Source organism: Marmota monax, unplaced genomic scaffold, assembly GCF_021218885.2.
Source record: "Marmota monax isolate L192 unplaced genomic scaffold, Marmota_monax_Labrador192_F-V1.1 WCK01_AAM20220418_F8-fsc00002, whole genome shotgun sequence".
Classification (NCBI taxonomy): Eukaryota; Metazoa; Chordata; class Mammalia; order Rodentia; family Sciuridae; genus Marmota; species Marmota monax.
In genome coordinates this window covers 21895269-21914472 of record NW_026693571.1, presented here as the reverse complement: position 1 = coordinate 21914472, position 19204 = coordinate 21895269, and the positions used below count along the sequence as shown (strand labels likewise).

General features: G+C 34.0%; 1 protein-coding gene across 2 annotated transcripts in view; it reads right to left on the bottom strand.

Annotated features, from left to right (window-relative positions):
• Unc5c (unc-5 netrin receptor C) overlaps nucleotides 1-19204 on the bottom strand; it is a 370561-nt gene that overhangs the window by 53567 nt on the left and 297790 nt on the right. The window contains exons 6-8 of one of the 2 annotated variants that reach the window (XM_046458973.2): nucleotides 18582-18749; nucleotides 15827-15991; nucleotides 310-366 (exon numbers count right to left, since the gene is read on the bottom strand). In XM_046458973.2, the coding sequence (XP_046314929.1) occupies nucleotides 310-366; nucleotides 15827-15991; nucleotides 18582-18749 (390 nt within the window). The remainder of the gene's footprint in view (nucleotides 1-309; nucleotides 367-15826; nucleotides 15992-18581; nucleotides 18750-19204) is intronic. The other variant, XM_046458974.2, reaches the window with a different exon arrangement.

Below are 19204 nucleotides of genomic sequence, written 5' to 3'. Positions count from 1 at the left end.
TCTCAACCTTTTCCCTTTTAATATTTGAACTCTGCCCTTTATTTATATCAGCATGGTACATGATATGTTTTCTCAGTTACCAGACTCAAGCTTTGAATGGTAGACTGACAGATTTTTAAATCAGGCAGAGACTTGAAATGACCCTTTCTTCTCTTCTGCATCAAAAATCTAATTTGTTTTTCATGTTAGAATATATTAGGCTCCTATTTCCTGTGTGCACATCTGTGATCCAAAGAAAGGCAAATCTGAACTGGGGGCAATAATGTTAAATGATTACTCAGCAACATAAAATCCAAACATCAAACTTACAAGAAAATCCATATTCATTCTGGGTTCTCTGTTCAGTTGAAATAGGATAAATGAAACCTTGAAAAGAAAAAAAAATGAAACAAAAATGGGAACAAAATCAAATTAATGAAGGAAACAAAATGGGAAGCATGAAAAATGGTTTAATTAAAAGAAAAGGAAAAGAAACCTGTGGTCCTTTAAAATTCTGGTTCAGTACAGAATTATGACTTTTGCATCCCCTGTCTGCTCTGGAGCCTCACTAAGAATTAATAAGGAGGCAGATTGAATTTCAGAGCAAAAACTGGTCTCGAGTCACTAACTTTGGAGTGCTTAAAATCTTTCTTTTATTGAGCATAAACTCTAATGGATCTAATTTATTTCAGACATCAAGGGTCATTAGCATAAGGAAAATCTTTTTTCCTTATCCCTGCCATATGTTTTAATTCCCAGGACATACTCAGTAAGGCTCTAAACAGTTTTTTTTTTCCTGTTTTATTTAATCATAACAGCTCACTCTTGGTCTAATAGAACTAAAGGAGACCTGTCGTCATTGGTCAAAGGTTAAGTATCCATTTACTGAGCTGAGTTGTGATCACCTCTCCCCACTACCTCAAATCCACTTTTTGTATTTTCTGTTGTTTCCTGTCTCTTTCATTTAATGGGAATCCAATAGGGATTGCCCAGGGATTGAGCAGTTTGTCAGTGCAATGGAAACTGAATGTTTTTTATTTGAAATCATTTGAAAATCAATAGGGCCTAAAGGTTATAAGGTTATTTATTTTAGGACTTCAAAAGAATGTTGTATATTGGGGGAAAATAACCTCATATCAGCTGAAAATACAGAAATAGCACTGTAAGGTTTTCTTTGTAATGGATTATGAAGTAGGAAACCAATAATTATAACAACATAATACTTAAAAATGGTAATAATGTGAAGTGGAAGAAAAGAGGAAAAAATGTACAACATGAAGTTCTTGAAATGAAAAATCTGTGGAAAACTTTTAAGTATAATTTATAACTGGCACCTACAGTTCCCCAAGATTCAATATTCTGCAGCATATGAATTAATCAAATAACATAGCACCATTTGGATTAATCAAATGAAGATGAACAGGAAGCATGCAAATTAAATATTCCTAGTAATACTCAAGGGCAAAAAATATAGGGAAACTGCAAGAATCACAATTAATTGGTTCAAAATGAAAGGTCTGTAAAGCTTTAATACTAAAAGCAACTCTAAATCATGCTTCAGGTAGCCCCTCTGCAGTTTGCAGAGCACTCAGTTCCTAGGAGCTATTTACCTATTTGGGAACTCATTCTGGAGACACATGCAGCGCTACTTTAATGAAAGGAAGGCTTGCTGTAGCACAGATAGGTTTGCTATGAATTAATTTTTAATGCTTTATTTTAGAGCAATGATTGCAACCTCCTACTCAGTTTTATAAATATTATATTCCTTATTCTAGTTGTCTGAGTCCATGTATTAGGTTTGATTTTCATTTTTAAACATCTTTGCCTGGTAATAACCTTTTTCCATTTGTATTCTATGAACTCAATAAAAGGACATCTGGGACAGATAGAGGCTTTATTTTAGGAACCCAAAGACTTATGCCAAAACAAGTTCACTGCAAATGGGGGAGACCAGATAACAATGTCAGGGGTTTGGAAATGATGCTGCTATGTAGAAGGTAGTCAAAAGACTCACTTTTTACAGGTGAGCGGGCAAGGGCAGGAGCATAAACTAGGATATTTAGAAATGTTCTGATGCTCACCTGGAAAATTTTGGTAAGGACCCACAGGGGCATATTTGAGTAAGCAGAAGAGTAACTCTTACAAGAGGAGAAGTCTATGTCCAGAGATTAATGACATGGCCTGAAATTTTACCCCACCAAGCAGTTCTGAGTTTTCCATTGCTTATATCCTTATTTCCCCAACAGAATTACTGTTCTTAACAGGCAGATCAAATAATAATATAAAAGAACTTTATAATTTTGATTTTAACTTCTACTTTTTCATATTTATTTAGATTTGGATCACTCAATAAATGTACTTGCGCCTTATGGTATTTTATGAGACATATTTAATTCCAGGCACAACAGACTTAGAAGTAACTCATTCATTCAACAAATGCTCTTGAACCCTTCTGTATTCTGGTTTCTATTCTAGGCACCAGAGATACTTTCTTGCATTCATGGAGCTTATGTTCTAGTTTAATAGAAAATACAGAAGTAAAATAATTTTGAGTATTGAAAAAGTCCTTTTAAAAATAAAGCACAAGAATGTTCTATGATTGGAAATAAAGGGATGGCCAACTTAGAGAAGAGGGAAAATTTTTTTTCTTATTCAGATGAAATTTGAGCTGTAAGTGAAATTTAAGTGATGATGAGGAACCAGCAGGATAAACATCAGGAGGCAATAAGGTTGCAGGAGAGTGACAGCAAGTGTAAAAGTCCTCACAAAGAAACAGAGTGGTTAGAGGGTAGGGAGTAAGGTGGGAAAAGGAGGGGTAGGGTCCAAGAGGTGGGTAGCAGATCATGTAGGCCTGGTGGCTCAGGAGGAAGAGTTTCAGTTGCATTCCAATGAAATGCAAATCCTGTGATTGAATTTAATTTTGAAAATAATCACTTTGGTGTCTCTACAGAAAATGAATTGCAAAAGGAGGCAAGTGATAGACTTTTATGAACAATTCTATAATGTGTGGCTTGGGAGATGTACATCAATAGGTGTATCAATATATTTGATGAAGTATTTATGTTTCAGGTTGTTCTAAAATAAAATATATACATATATATATGTATATATATACACACATATATATATATGTGTATATATATATATATATATATATATATATATATATACATACATATATATTTAAAACATCTCATCCACAACCAGTTATTCCTCATAAACAATTAGGACCAATCTAGCCAAACCATTATTTTCCAACATGGGGAAATTAAAAACAGAACAGTATGAAGTGTGCTCAGCAAAAGCTCAACACCCCAATTTACTCTGTTATGGAAACACTGATAAAGGGTTTTGGAAGACAACCCTATAAAAAATTTTCCATCCCTTTCAAAAAACTTCTGCAACTACAGAAGTAAAACATCACTTAGGAGACAAGAAATCAGAGAAGAAAGGGATTACTGTTCCATCCCCTAAACCAAGGGAACACAGAATCACTTTCCAGAGTTTGTTTTTATGCTTGTCCATCTGATCCGCATGTCTCTGAACAACAGGGGACATTTTCTTCAGCTAATGAGGTAACCCTGCTGAGAGTAGTCCTAGCAATAATGAAAAATAACATCTCTGGGAGAACACAGCACAAAATAATTGTTAGTGTCTCTCTGACAGGCAGGTTCCTAAGTTAGGGATTTCAGTTAACTTTTTTGCTACTTGAAAGTAAGGCAGACTGAAAAAGCACCAAGGCTGTAGGCCAAAGCAGTGGAACACATGTGAACTTTGAGTTTTTTCAGTCTCGTGAACTTCAGTTTGAATCCTAGCTCTACAAGTTCTTTAACTGTGAGAACTTGCTCAAACCAATTCCCTTCTCCAAGCATCAGTTGTCTAATCTGTGTAAAGGGCTATGAATACTTGCTTCCATTGTTGTGGAAAGGATAAATGAGATTTGGAAGGTGTTGATATATTGCAGGCAATCAACAAATGACAAGCAATTATATCTATATCATTATGATGCATACTGCTAAGCTACACTAAGAATTCTTAAGAGATTTTATTTGTAGAGTTGATATATATATATAGCCTATTATTTAATGAGGAAACTTAGGAAGTTTTTGAATTTCAGTTTCCCTGGTTGTTGCAGAGACAAGGAACAATATAATTTTAAGTCCTATGTACTCTTTAACCCTCTCTGCTCAAAGGGGTTTATACCTGGTCTTTGTCACTTCTGACAAAGGTATAGTGACATGGTTCAAGAGCAAATTTCCAGAGTCAGAGTGAAAGTTGGTTCTAACAGAGTATCTCTCAATCAGGAGATACCACTTTTCTAGGAGATGTCTGGGAAGGGTCAGGGGCACTGTTTTTTTTTTTTTTTTGATTGTATTAATAACAAGGTCTAGGGGGTTATTTTTGGTATTTAGTGAGGAGGGCCAAAGATATGTCCTGTGATGGGAGTCTTGCTATGGAAAAACTTTTGGTGACAAAATGCACCTCCATGGATGATAACATTGTCACCTCTCTTGGACTGATAGAAAAAACATAGGCCCACAGCTAGGGAAAGGACACTGCAGGCCAATCCAGGGCTGTGCTCCCCTGGAAAATTTGGGAAGATTTTCCTTATCTGGAGGACTAGGGGCTGGAAGTTTGTTTGTGGAGAGAAATATTAAAAAGTGAGTGAGGACACAAACAGTTGGAAAATGAGAGCAGGCATCCTGGACAGTTAGTGCAACAATCCTTTTGCTTTAAAGCCAGCTTAAAATTGCTCACAACATCATTTCAAGAGATTATCTTGTCCAATCTTTTTCAGAAGAGGAGACTGAATCCCAAAGGTGAGAAGTGATATTTTCAAAGTTGTACAAAGTTTTAAAATTCAACCAACTGAAATTGGTTTCCGCTATCTCATCAGTAGCACTGACCACCTGCAAGTTTTGCAAGTTCCTACACTGGGATGGCACCCTTCATCCACACTTGGCCATTTTTTGGCTGGTGGTGTTAAGGTAACTTGAGGAAGGACTTTTTCTAATTTGTCCTAGGACATTCATCTATTAAACTAGGAGCAGCATTGTCCATATTTTTCAGCTAGTGTCTAACTATTTTAAAAGATCAAAGCCCATGTCCAATTATTTTTTTAAAGGAAAGAAAACTTGTCCTGGATTTATATTGCAGTAACAACACATTATCTTTATGCACATGGATAATATCTAGTAATTGTTTAGTAATATGCCAGGAGTAGCCTATTCAGTGGACTTATATTAGGGAATTTTCAGGAAAAAATGCCAGAAACTAAGTGTAAATCTCTCTTTTCCCATTAAACAGCAAGTACTTTTATTTTTCTAGTCTTTAAAAGGGTTTTCTTTTTAGGTGGTATATATAGTAGTTGATAACCAAAAATGATCATGGTTTCATGATTAAATTTTTTAAAAAAGGTAATACAGACTGTTTCTATGCCATGAGTAAAATGTTTATAGAAAAATTATCCAGCAAATATGCCAATGTAAAAAATGTCACAACTTTTAAGCATCACCAGCCAGGTTTAAATTCAAGGACAAGTGTATGCCTCTATCATCTTGGAATCATCACAGATCATAGACTAGAACTTCCTGTTTTAACACTTTCAAGCACAGAATGGTAAAGGGACTTGTCTAATATTTAAAGCTGGTGAAGCAGCAGAGCAAGGGTCAAATCTCAGCCCTCAGGCTTTAGCCCTGGACTATGTAAGTACTGGATTATGTAAACGTTAATTAGTAGATTTAAATCAGGAAGGATAAGGAGATTATAGAAAATGGCTTGATATTTTCCTGGCTTCATTTGGAATTCCATGTTTAAATGAGCTAATGTTAATGATTTAGACTGAAAAATATCTCTCCATTTGAAACATCTCTATTCTTGAAATTTAGAAAGGTGAAATAGAGAGGTTTTCTTCCTCAAATGAGACAATATCTTAGTAGTGTCTTTTGTCTCAAGAGTGGGGCAAGTAAACAGGTGCATCAAACTTTGGCCCAAGGTAATTGGAGAAGCTTGCTGGAACTATGTTGCTGTGGATATATAATAATCTTGTTAAATTTGTCAAAAAATCCTACATTAAAAAATATTTAAAGGAGAAACATCATTTCTTTCAAGAATGATATCATCAGGAGAAAAGGAATAAATATTAATAACTGGAAAGACTATACATCAGAGGAATTCTCATTTTAAAGCAATAAAATCTGGCAGCCATTTGTGTCCAGCATCCCAGAGCCTGCTTGAGAATAGCCTTAAACATGATACAGATTTGGGGTTACATGTTGGCTGTGGCACTTGCTTGTGGGCATTGGGTAGCTTGCTTCAATTCTATGCCTGAGTTTCTTCTTTGCAAAAGAGAACTATTAATAGGGGTTTATCAATAGCCCTGTCTATAAAGTTATTTTTTTCTTTCTTTAGGTGTTAATTAAGTTGAACTTGAAGTTGATTTTGTCTCAGGATGGCCATGCCTAATATAGAAGATTGAAGAAGCCACTTGGCAGGGCCTGACATCAGTACCTTAAGGTGCAAAGTGAATAGAATTAAAGTTGAATCTGAAATTCCTTTGAGAACAAAATGTAAGATACAGTAATTTTTATGCCATCCAAAATTTGAGAACCACTTATGGAATACCTGAAAGGAGAGTCTATATGAAGTTATCTGTCTTTATATTAAGTACCAATCCCCTAGTCAAAATGGAGAGAGGTGAAGTTTTATAAGGTGTTCTATCTTGCCTTCAAGGTTTACTTGTTATGGTTCAATATAAAGCTGGTCTACATCCTTAATGCATATAATTTTAAGATGTAGGGAGGGTTAAAAATTTTAAATATGCTCTGATTCATATTTTATACAGGGATGAATATGCAGGCTATGCATCTGATGTAACTGTATTTTATAAGTACATTAACTATTTTAGATAAAAAATTATGTTTTAAAATGACCAAATATTGAGTTAGTTTTAGCCCTATTTACCTACTTCACTAGACAACCTCATAAGACTTTATGATCCTATCATTAGAAGGCTTTTCATTCCCAATGGATTCCACCTTCTCCTTGACCTGCCTGCTTGGTCTTACTTTTTACTGGTAATTTTACACTAAGCCACAATGTGGAATTTTTCTCACCCCAATTACATTTCTTATGATGCAAATGTTCTTACTAAAACCTCAAGGGCCATTCAAAATAAACACATCCAGATTCTCTTTTTTCCTTTCAGGTCAGTTCTTATCTTGCAAACCCATCAGGGTTGCACTAATGATGTCAAAGGTCAGGTCTGTCAAAGACACCCAGGGTTGTTTATTATAATTTACCACTCTTCTGAGGGTTTATGTATTGATGGGACTTAAGGAACTACAAATAAATGAATACATAAATTCTAGGACAAGACAATGCACACTGAAAAGAACATTTGCTTATCACTGTTGTCAGTAGCCTAACTTTGCCATTGTTAATCTGCTTTCCTGGCCTTCAGAGGTCAGTTGGCCATAGCCCTATTCCTGATGGTAACTAACCATACCCTTCTGAAAAGGAATAATATAGAATTAACATCCCAAGATGTAAACGTCTTATCTCGTGACTCATAGTATGTACAACATAAATGTCTGAAACCCATCAGTTCAGTAAAATCATCCTCATACTTCAGCTCTTCAAGTGTTTTCATGTAGTAGACTCCATCCCCATCAACGTTTTTATTTTATTTTTTTAATATTTTAATATTTCTATTCGTTATCGATGGACTTATATTTATTTATATATGGTGCTGAGAATTTAACCCAGCGCCTTACACATGCTAGGCAAGCACTCTACAACAGCCCCCCATCAACAATTTTTAAAAAGAACAATGCATTATTAAATCTAAAAGTAATGGTATCCCTATCCCTCCATAACAGGAAAAGTATCTGATAGAAAAAGTAAAATAATGGAAAAGCCTAAAGTAAAGTGGCTGAATCCCAGAATACATCATCCTATCTACTAGACTTATAGGCCAAAAGGAAAATGTAGCTAACACCCTTGTCCTGCCCCCATGTGCCCTCCTGCTTTGCTCTGTTGCTTGCACAGTGACCTTTCTGGGTCCCCTCAGAGCTCTGAAGACCTTGCTTTTGTCTCTTCACACTAACCTGTTTGGGGTTCTATAGGTGTTCATCAGGTTTCTATGGGCTGAAGTTTCTAACCACATCCCTGCTTTCAAAAGCAGGGAAATGTTTTAGCAGAAAGGAAAAAAGCAAACCACACTGATTATACCGGAGACTGTCAAGCACTGTGTGGGGCAGGCAGTCCATGTACAGAATATTTATTTGCCATCTGGGACACTATGCGTATCAAGAACTATACAAACACGGCGATGACATCAGCTTCTTCCAAACTACAGATAAAAGCACTCACTGTCTAACCCTCACAATTATGCTTTCCTATCAAACTGCTGGGCTGACAAGAATTTCACTGGGAACTGACTAGCACCTTCTCAAATATTACCCTGGGTGGTTATAAACACATCATTCTGAAGTCAGGACATGACGGTTTGTAAGGTTAATTATTTCCCCACGTTAAATGCACCTGAGATTCTGGGGGCCCTCGTATGCAGCGTGTCCACACTGAAATTTACACATGGAGAGTTCTGCTACTTCCTCTGGTGAGAATTAATGGAAGAGCTGTGTGACATGTAAATGTTTTAATGAGTAGAAAGTGCTAAATTTGCAGAATGCATAACATTTTAATTTCCCAAAGTCAGGAAGTTCACTGATGCAGACACCATTCTAGGCAGTTCTTGTTTGTAAATTGCAATTTTTAATTTGTCTTCTGTGGCATAAGCTCTCTTCAGCAAGAAGGGAGTAATTCTAAAATCAGATTTGAACTCTTACATATGCCCATGTGAAACTTCAAACCTAAAATAGGATTAAAAGCTAAAATCCTTATGAATAGTTGCAGGAATGTAATAATCTAATTGAATGCATTCATAAATATAGATAAATCCCCATTTCTGGACCAACCCACATATACAGTCTTTAGATTGCTATTTTCAAAAGGAAAAGGTAAGCATGGGTTAAGCTATTATATCCAACCATGAGAAAATAGGTCTTATAATAAACTCATTATAAAGATTATCAAAGTTAAAAGTTATCAGATCTCTGTAATATGATTTTATTTGAACATAAAAGGTAAATGTATTTGTTGGCTTAGCATTTTTGAAGGTTTATTAAGGGTTTTCTTACTTTCCTTATCTCTATGTCCTATTCATTCATTCATTCATTCATTCATGCATTCATTAATTTTCTCTCCCTCCCTCTCCATCTTTACCTCCCTTTCTCTGTCTCATTAGAACTATTTCATGTAATCCTACTTAAAAAAAAAAAAAACTGCAAATGGGGGGGGGAGTGCTATTTTATTATCATTTTAGGGATGATAATAAAGAAATCCAAATATTTTAAAGGATAGATAGTTTATTGGGCTCTCCAATATGGCCTTCTGAATGAGATGCACTATTCTGTAGTACTATTTATTTACTATGAAATAAAAACAGTGAAATTTGCTGTTAATATTAAGTTTCCTTTTTCATACCAGAGTGATTAGACATGTGTTGTTATTTTCAATAATGTAAAACACCTCAGTCATTGCTCTTTCTAGTTCAATGCAGTCCTTGACATTTGATGTTCCAAAAGACTTTGGTTTTTAAATTTTTTTGTTTATTTAAAAAAATTATCAACGTGCCTATAAACCAAAAATGTTCAACTTCTTTCTGGGGCATAATGATTCTAAAGGTTTCTAATTATCTTTTAATAATAGCCTTTAGTTAAATTCTACCAATTTATGGAAGTTCATAATAAAGGTACTAAAGTGAAACTACCTTTTTAGGCCAAAAGACTATAGAGCGTGTGTGTGTGTGTGTGTGTGTGTTTGTGTATAAAAACTATGTAAAATACAGAGTGATATATATGAAAGGTTGAAAAATTTAGTGGAACTTCTGAAATTGCGTAAAGATTGTGATCTTGTTTCATAAGTGAAATTACACAGAATCATGCATGGAATTTGATTTATCCAACAGTCTAAGAATAAGAGAGTTGCAAGGACAGAGTAATATGTATATGACAGGCAACTGGGAAATAATGCAAAACTATAATTCAATTCCAAACCCCCATGTCTTTAAAATACTTATTTACTGGCTATAAGTAGCTCTTGCCACCTAGGGTTTTATACAATGAGGGCTTTCTGCAGGTATTTTGTGAAACACTATTCTTGGTAATCTAATTTAAGCCAATGTGACCAAATTCTCAGAATAAGTCAGTGATATTGTTCAGCCTCGAATCCAGAGAACCATGCTTCTAAGAGCTTACTGTTCTCTAGCCTATTGTCCACATTTCTTTTCAAAAATGTTATTTACAATTATAAACATAATCAAATACTACATATAAATAATGTTTAGAATATAGCATTTTTATGTAGAAAACATTACATGCACTCTCATAAGCCCAGAAAATGCATAAATTTTATTGATCTTTTTCCAAAAAGCATACTTCTATGCAGTTATGACAAAAATATGTATACATCCATATTCTGCTTTTCTATGTGAAATATGAATATTTCAGTGGCAGTGTAAATGTTCTATTTTATAGGAGTACCATGTATTACTTAACCATTACCTTAACATTGGACTTTGGGTTTAAATTTTTATAATAATAGAAAACAAATACTATAGAAATATTTGAAATGTATGTTTTTAGGTATTTAGCAATTATATTAATTGTTTTAAAGTGTAGTCATTCAAGTAGGATTACTGGGTCAAAGGGTACCATTTACCAATTTTAAAGCTCTTGATTTACATTGTGAATAATTGCTTCCACAAATAATTACAAAAAGTTGTATTCCTATTAGTGAAGTATAGGAGTTTCCATCTAACTACACATGTCAACATTTCCATTATTATGTACTTAAAATACTGAATAATACTATAATTTATTTTCAAGAATGTTGATGAAAAATTTCAATTATTGTTATTTGAGGAAATACATGGGCTTCAAGATGTCTTACATGACATCAATAGGCTAGCAAACAATTTTGATAATTTTTGATTATTCAGTTGAAAATTAAACATTCTAAAAACTATAACTTCTAAGAAAAATAATCCTATGAATTAGAACAATGAGCAAGAACAATATCTTATGTATGTTATTTAGTCACAACGTAAAATAGAATTGAACAAAGAAAGTCCAATTAGATGGTCAAGGCCATTAACTGAAAATTTAAAGATAAATACTGTTAGGTTCTATTTCCTAACTTTAACCTTTCTTCATAATTATGATTTAAGTATACCACACACAATCAGTATAAAATTGGATTTTTTCTCTATAATTTTTAATTTCTTTTATAGGTGAGTTTAATTCATCTATACTCTGGTCCCCAAAATATGTAGATTTATTTTTAGCATCTTATTTACTGTTGGCATTCACTATGTGTTTTCTTCTTTCTTTCTTTATTTTTGCTCCTTTTCAGCCCTTAAAATTTTTATTTTGAACTTATACATTCAACTTTTACATTTGTCTTAACATTTTAACTGGAACATTTGAGTCATTAAAATTTAGTGCAAATAACATTACTATTGTTTTCCTGAATAGTATGTGAAAACTGGACAATTCTCAGTTGAGACCTTTCCATGCGTGTGTGCATAGTTGCAAGCATTTTAAAGAGCCAGTTCTTATTTTTGGCAGTTTATTCAATGAGGGTAGTGGGTACTCTCTTATACAATTGTCTGAAAATCTTTTAAGGGTTGTTTTCTTGTGTAATAAATGTGCAACTTTTTAAAAATATATTTTTTTAGTTGAAAATGGACACAATATCTTTATTTATTTATTTGTATGTGGTGCTGAGGATCAAAGCCAGTAACTCAAATGTGCGAGGCAGGAGCTCTACCACTGAGCTACAGCCCCATCAACTTCTTACTCTGTCCTCCAATGGGTCTTAACAGTTCTTTTACATAATCATTTTTTTTTTTGTTTTTCTTCCCTGTATTGTAGGAAATTTCCTGAGAGCTACATTCCAGTTAACTAATTTTCCCTTCAGCTTTATCTATAGCTATGTCTGATTTTTAGTCTGTCATTACATTTTAAATTTGTCATCATGCTTAATTTCTAGACTTTCATTTGATTTTCCCTCAAATGTGTCTGTTCTTTTAACAATATTCTCTTCTATCACTGTATTTATATTACATTTAAAACATAGTCTGTCTTTTCATTTTTACTTTGTATAGGGTCTTGATCAGATTGCTATGAGTATGTTCTTAAAATGCTAACTGTATATTTCAGACTCTCCTTTACAGTGAACTGTTTTCTTGGATGATTTGAAACTTAGTATTATAAGTTTATTTTCAGGGGTGAGCTATTTTTGTCAGACCAATGCACTTCAATTGTACAAGGGACCCAGATGAGTGGCTTGCTGTTCTGCTAGTGCCCCAGAAGTTTTACTCAACACATTAATTACACATCTTTTGTTTTTGCTGCCTGTACTATATCCACACCAGAGCATGCCAGAGCTGGGTGTACTAATGTGGTTTTACTATAGGTTTTATTTAAGTGAAGACTTTGTTTTCCTCTGACCTACCATGAATTTTCCTGTGGTTTTCTTGGGCTGGTGGGTGAAAATATCCTAGTCATTTCTCATGGTGAGGCAGCTATTTATGAATTCAGTTTTATTCAAGGTTCTTGTTTTCAAGTCTCAGATCTTTGCTTTCACAAGGCCAGGGCTTCTGCCTCTCTGCCCAAACTAAACCCCTAACTCCTGGCCCTGAGACCTACCTACTCCCATGTCTACTGCTCCTGTTGGCTATCCTGCTGGCCCACACTTACCTCTCCCTTTGAATAGCAACTGCATTTCTGGAACTTGAGGATTTCCCTCCCTCCCTTTCTATGTATGTGTTTTATCCAATATTTCCACTATTTTGAACCAAAGTTATTTGTATTAAGGTAAGTGGTTAAGGAAGAAGTGTGTCTGAATTTGTTGTTTTGAATAAAATAATAAACATTGACAATCACATTTTCTCTATATTTCACATTGTATTACCAATTTAGCTTTTTTAAAAAATTGCTACACACTACCACCCATATCGAGGTAACTTAGTCCCACTCACATCCACTATAAACTATGATTACTCTTATCCAACAGTATACCTACATTTATATCAGAATTTTACATATCTATATTGAGTAGATTCAGAGATTATATTTTATACCTGGCTCAATGGTAACTAGGCTAGTTTTATTTTGAGCTCTATTGCAGTATTGCTGCAATACATTAAGACACTAATTCTCCAAAAGTAAAATATTAAATGATAATTTCTAATTGGTAATGAAAATTTTCTGCCTGTTTTTTCTACTTTTGTTCTTTTTCCTACTATAAACCTCATCCCTCTTGTAAACCATGTAGTTTCATTGTTAAGAAAGTCTTTTGTTTTCCAAAGTAAAGGTCCCAAGTAATATTATTTCTTTGAAAGACTTTGGCCAGAAACACCAAGCTTATTGGTAAACAGAAACTATAGCTTTCACTGTAAAATACTGTAATTACACAGCACAGCAATATCTCTGTGGTTTTTATCACTGAGGAAATCAATAGTAGAATAGACTACAATTCTCTGTTGGATAACAGTAGATATAAGAGGGTAGATGAAAGGGTTTATTGACTTAGTAGGTGTGCTACGATAGCAAATCAGAGCTGCCCAAGGAAACAGCTTTTTAACTGAATGATTTTAATCCAAACATCAAAATGTTTCAGTCTAACAAAAGACTTGATAAAAATTAAACAAAACAAACAAACAAACCCCAAACCCCTCTTGTAGTCTCATGTATTTTCCCTATTTACACACAAACTCCAGACAATAATTATTGGCAAATATCCAGTCACAAGAAAAAATTCTTTGTGAATAAGGAATGATCTAGATGTTAAAGAGTTCCATGCCATGAAAGCCTTAGTTTGATTATTTCATATTTGTGTTTGACCAACTTAGTCCCACTCACATCCACCATGAACTATAAATTATCCAACAGTATATCTACATTTACATCAGAATTATATGCATATATACTTGAGTAGATTCAGAGATTATATTTTATACCTGGTTCAATGGTAACTAGGCTAGCTTTATTTTGAGATTTACTGCAGTATTGCTGATGAACTATTTATTAATACATTAAGACACTAATTCTCCAAAAGTAAAATATTAAATGATAATTTTTTCTACTTTTGTTCTTTTTCATAATTTAGAAAGACTCATTTTGTATAACTAAGAAATGATCCAATGTTCCAACTTGTAGCATTGCAATCCTTGTTAAATAGGTTGTTGTGAGGATTATTAAATGTGGATAGTAGAAACAATAGATATTAAAGCATTCAAGGTTGAAATATTAAATTGAGAAAGAAAAAAAATGTGTAAGAGGGAAACAGAAAAACTCTAAATATTGCTACTTTTCAACTACATAAAACAGTTTGTTCTATAGTAAAGGAGGAATCCCACATCATAAAATTGTTAAACAAAATAACTTGTGCATATTATGTTGTTATTTTATTTCTCAATTTAAACTCCAGCATAGGGGAGGAACCCTGTATCTCTGGATAAATGGTTGGTAAAACAGCTGTATTCTTCTCATTCTAGCATTTCTGATACAAACTTAGTGAGAAGCACAGTAGCAGGCCCCAATCATAATCAGAGGCTATATGCTGCACTTAGCAGCCTGTTCTCAAAGAATGCAATGTGTGGGGAACATAAAAATAGAGGCCGATTGAATTTTTACTGTGTGAGCAGCATAATTATTTATTTGCATTTTAAGTGAGATTTCCTTTTAAAGTTCCTTGAGTGTATAGATTCTGAAAGGTAAACAGAATTTCATATGTGTGGCGAAAACAAAATACTTTTCCTAAATAATAAATACAAATTGCTCTACACAAATACATTTGATTGCTTGAATTCTGCAAGCAATCTGTAATGCATTATAAGAAATGTCAACATTTGGCCACCATTAGTTCAGATCCAAATGCAACACTTTGATCCAATCATCTGAACAGGTGCAATTTCAGTACAATTCTTAGCACCTTCATTCATGGTCACAAAAAAGATGATAAACTGTGAACAGCTAAGGGCTCTCAGTAAAGGGGTAAGAGTATATAAGTATGGAAATCAAATTACCATGTCATTAAGAAAATCTAAATACAAAAAACATCTAAGAAACAAAGACATGAAAATGGAGGTTATGAAGTTAATATTACCCACTGTGCCACTCTTATGCATTCATTTTTAAAATTTATTTTATTAACATTATGTATTTTAAATATATTAAATCATACCCACATTATAATTTCTCACACAACCTCAATACTTTAAGAAATTGTGAGATATCCTTACTAAACAGATATTATGAATTGGTAAATCTACCTGCAGAAACGTTCACAATCCTTATATATTTTACACTTCATAGACATTGGTTTGGTGCATGGGTTATGAATAAATTGCTCACTTTTTGGAAGTCATGTCTTGATTCTATGAGGAGTTTAGGGTGCCCTTTTGTGCATGCTAATAAAACTGAGTAATGGTTCCTTGGTGTGGAAAGAATGACAGCCCCTGCACGGAAATGACTAACTCACTCCTTGCTCATGGAAAGCAATGCTGCGTGTCATTTGTTCACTAGACATAGTTATTATTCATTCTGGTTCCTAGGAGATTAGCTTTTTCCAATTTTAAGAGAGAACTAGGATATTGCTACCTTATTGCATTTTTTATTGTTGTTCCAAGAGTTCTTAATTTCTAATATTTCCTTCAAAGATATCCAAATGGTTTAATCCCAGGCCCCTTAGCGTCTGTACTTTGCTCAAATCCACTTACTCTGCATGCAAAGCCCATCGGTGCAGTTCTTCGATTGCAAGACCAGGCCGTCGCAGTCCTTGCCTCCATTCTTAGGGGCTGGTGCTGTGCACTCCCTCCTGCGCCAGTGGGTACATTCAGTCCCACAAGTAGACCACTTGCTCCATGAGGTCCATCTGCCATCCACTGCCATAAGAAAACCAGCATCAGGTCAGAGGGAGAAGCAGCTACTCAAAGGGCCAAGGGGGCAGAGTTTGAGTATAACATAACAAAACACAAAATGGAGGAAAATACCCCACTGAGAAGTATTACGTTAATTTCAAGCACCAGAAAGTTTATCTGATGTACTGTACACAGTCTGAGTTCTGTGAATAGTTTTGAATGTCATATGACTGTTTTCTCACTGAGGAGCCAAAGAAGGCCCACTGGGGCACATAGAAACCAAAGTTGTCACCAGGAACTGCGTAAATGCATGCTATAGTGCCACCCTTTTTTCTACTGGGGGGAGCTTCTGGATGTTGTGTGGAGAATTAGGGTTCTCTTTTTGGATCCAAATTTCTCTCATTCATGGTAACATGTGAACAATGAAAGCAAACTTACGTGCAAGTTGGAAAAAAAGATTGGTATAGTAGGGAAGAAATCCATTCATTCATTTATTCATCTCTCATTCTTGCTCTGTCACTCCATCTGTCCATTCATCCATCCATCCATCCATCCATCCATCCATCCAAATAATCAGTTCACCTCCATCTATATTTTATATACTTTTAATTTTTCCTTTTTTTTAATTCAGACTGCATGATTTAGCTGAAATCTTCTGCCAATGCCTTCTTTAAAAGGCTATTATTTGATGATTCCATTATTTGATGATGTATCCTTTTTTTGTCGGGTAGAGTATTGCATTTCAGACACATGTTCTCACTGAGTTGCTTAGCAAGTCGCTTTTGCTGAGGCTGGCTTTGAACTAGTGATCCTCCTGCCTCAGCCTGCTAAGCTACTGGGATACATTCCTATTTATTTAAAAAAATAATATTTAGCTAAGTTTCTAATTTTTGCCATGATTGCATTATTTAGAATTGGCTCACTTTCTTTCTAATTTTGGTGGCTGACTTGTGATCAATTTCAATGATAATGAACTAAGATATCTCTTTTAAAAACATTCTACTTAAGTCTCAATTCAAAAAAATACATAATAAATTTAACTGGCTTACTTTAAAATGAATCTTTTAGTTTTTTCACAGAAATAGGTTAAAAATATTGTACTACAAGTTTTAAAATGTTTGATTTTTTAGTGAAACACATGTTAATTATGATTAGCTAGGTTTCCATGTATAATACTATCAAACATTATTTACTGAACATCTAAACCTCTAAAATCTGGATATTGATAAAAAGTTATAAAAATGTTAATAGTTTACATAGTTTGGGACATCTATATGATTACATGGTCTAATAACTATGTAAATATACATACTGTGCATAAAGATATAAACACACTTGCAGGAAAAAAATGAGGATAGCATTATTATTTCTACCATACAGAGTTAGCTACAAAAGCAACTCCCACCATCTGAAGCAAAGACACTTGCTTTGACATAGAACATCCTGGTGTACTGAAACACACACACACACACACACACATACACAACATGCCACACACACTTCTATTTTAACTCAAATTGATCTGTGCATTTTTAATTGCGAGAGTCAGCACCTAGATAAAATATAGGAGAGTGCAAGATAAAATTTGAAATTCTAAGTCTAGCTGAGTGTCAAAATTTGTTCCATAAATAAAAGCTCTCAAAGGTTTCAGTGTGGAAAACTATTTTGATAGTTGGAAATCGATGCATGAGAATGTAACATATAGATTTTATTTTTCACTCCTGTTTATTTCTCCATCCCATTTTTGACAAATGTTCTATTAAGTATGGACAAAACAAAATTAGGTAAAGAGAAGTAAGGAGGTTATGTATCTAAATAATAAAATTGTCAACAAAATAACTACCCCAATGAAAATATTAAATTTATTGATTATTTCAAAGTAATTGTAGCTTAACTTTGGGACACATTGTATAATGAGGCATTTTAATATATTTTGGTTTTGGCAAATAGTAACTTCAGTTTGCCTATGTGTATTAGCAATATGAAATAGTATTAAAAATGCTAACAGGCAGAGGGATGCAATTTTGCTTCAGGTACCACTGAAAATAACTCACAAAACAGATGACCAATATGTACAGATAATAAAGAGCTGACTGCATTGTATTTTCAAAATCCATTAACTTATAAGTCACAAAGCCTTGACTTCCTTTTAATTCATTCCAAATATTTTATTTGCCTTTGCCCAAAAACTGACACCTTGTGCAGAAAAGAAAAACATTTCAATAAAACGTATTTTCTAAACTGCAATTTCAACTCATTTCCATGGTTTTCTGAAGATCAAGGGTTGTTATTTTTAAAATGTGTGGTTTTTCAATTCTGTTCAAATTCCTTGAATTTTAGAGCCTACAATCTTGGCTCTAGAAGTTTCATTGATATAAAGAGATTACGTTCACATGTTTCATTTCCTGTTTTCTAATATTTTATATGTTGAGATAGCAAAGTTATTCTTTTTGAGGAAGGTACTTGTTTTCTCAGCAATATAAATAATGAATACAGAATAGATTTAAACAATGTTTATCACAGATTTAGTTCAAAAGTAAGGCCTTTGTATTCATTTCTAAAACTCTTTCTAGAATTATGGAGACAATTGGAATAAAAGGACTTGTTTGTTTACCTGGGCACAGTGTAGTACAGGCTATTTTCTGCACGCTCTGCCCCTCACAGAAGGCCCCGCCATTGAGTGGTGCTGGGTTGGTGCAGGTCCTTGTGCGTTTCTGATACCCTCGTCCACAGCGGCTATTACACACAGACCACTCTGTCCAGGTGGACCAGCCACCATTAACTGAAAAGAGGCAACAGTAAAAAATGGATTAAATGTGTTATGTACACACAGACACACAAACCACACACAACACACAAATAGAAAGTCATCTCCCAGTGACCATTGAAAAAAATCTAAATTTCAAAGCTAGAAGAGGGATTCTGGGCATCATTTCAAAGTTTTATTGCATAATTGAAGAATCTAAACAAAGGGATACACAAAATATTTACCATAATTTACTTATACAGAAAAATAAATTATAATGTGCTCAGTTTTCCTTGGCTAATATTCTCTAAAATTAAAATCTGTCCCCTTACCTAGTTGAGCTCCCAAAATTACTTTTGATAGTTTATCTCAAATAATAAATGTTTACATGTTTATGCGATGCCACAAGTGGATTTGTAAGATGGGAACTAAAATAAAAATCACTTAGCCTTTTGAAAGAAAAGGAGCAGATGATTGGTTATTTTTCTTTA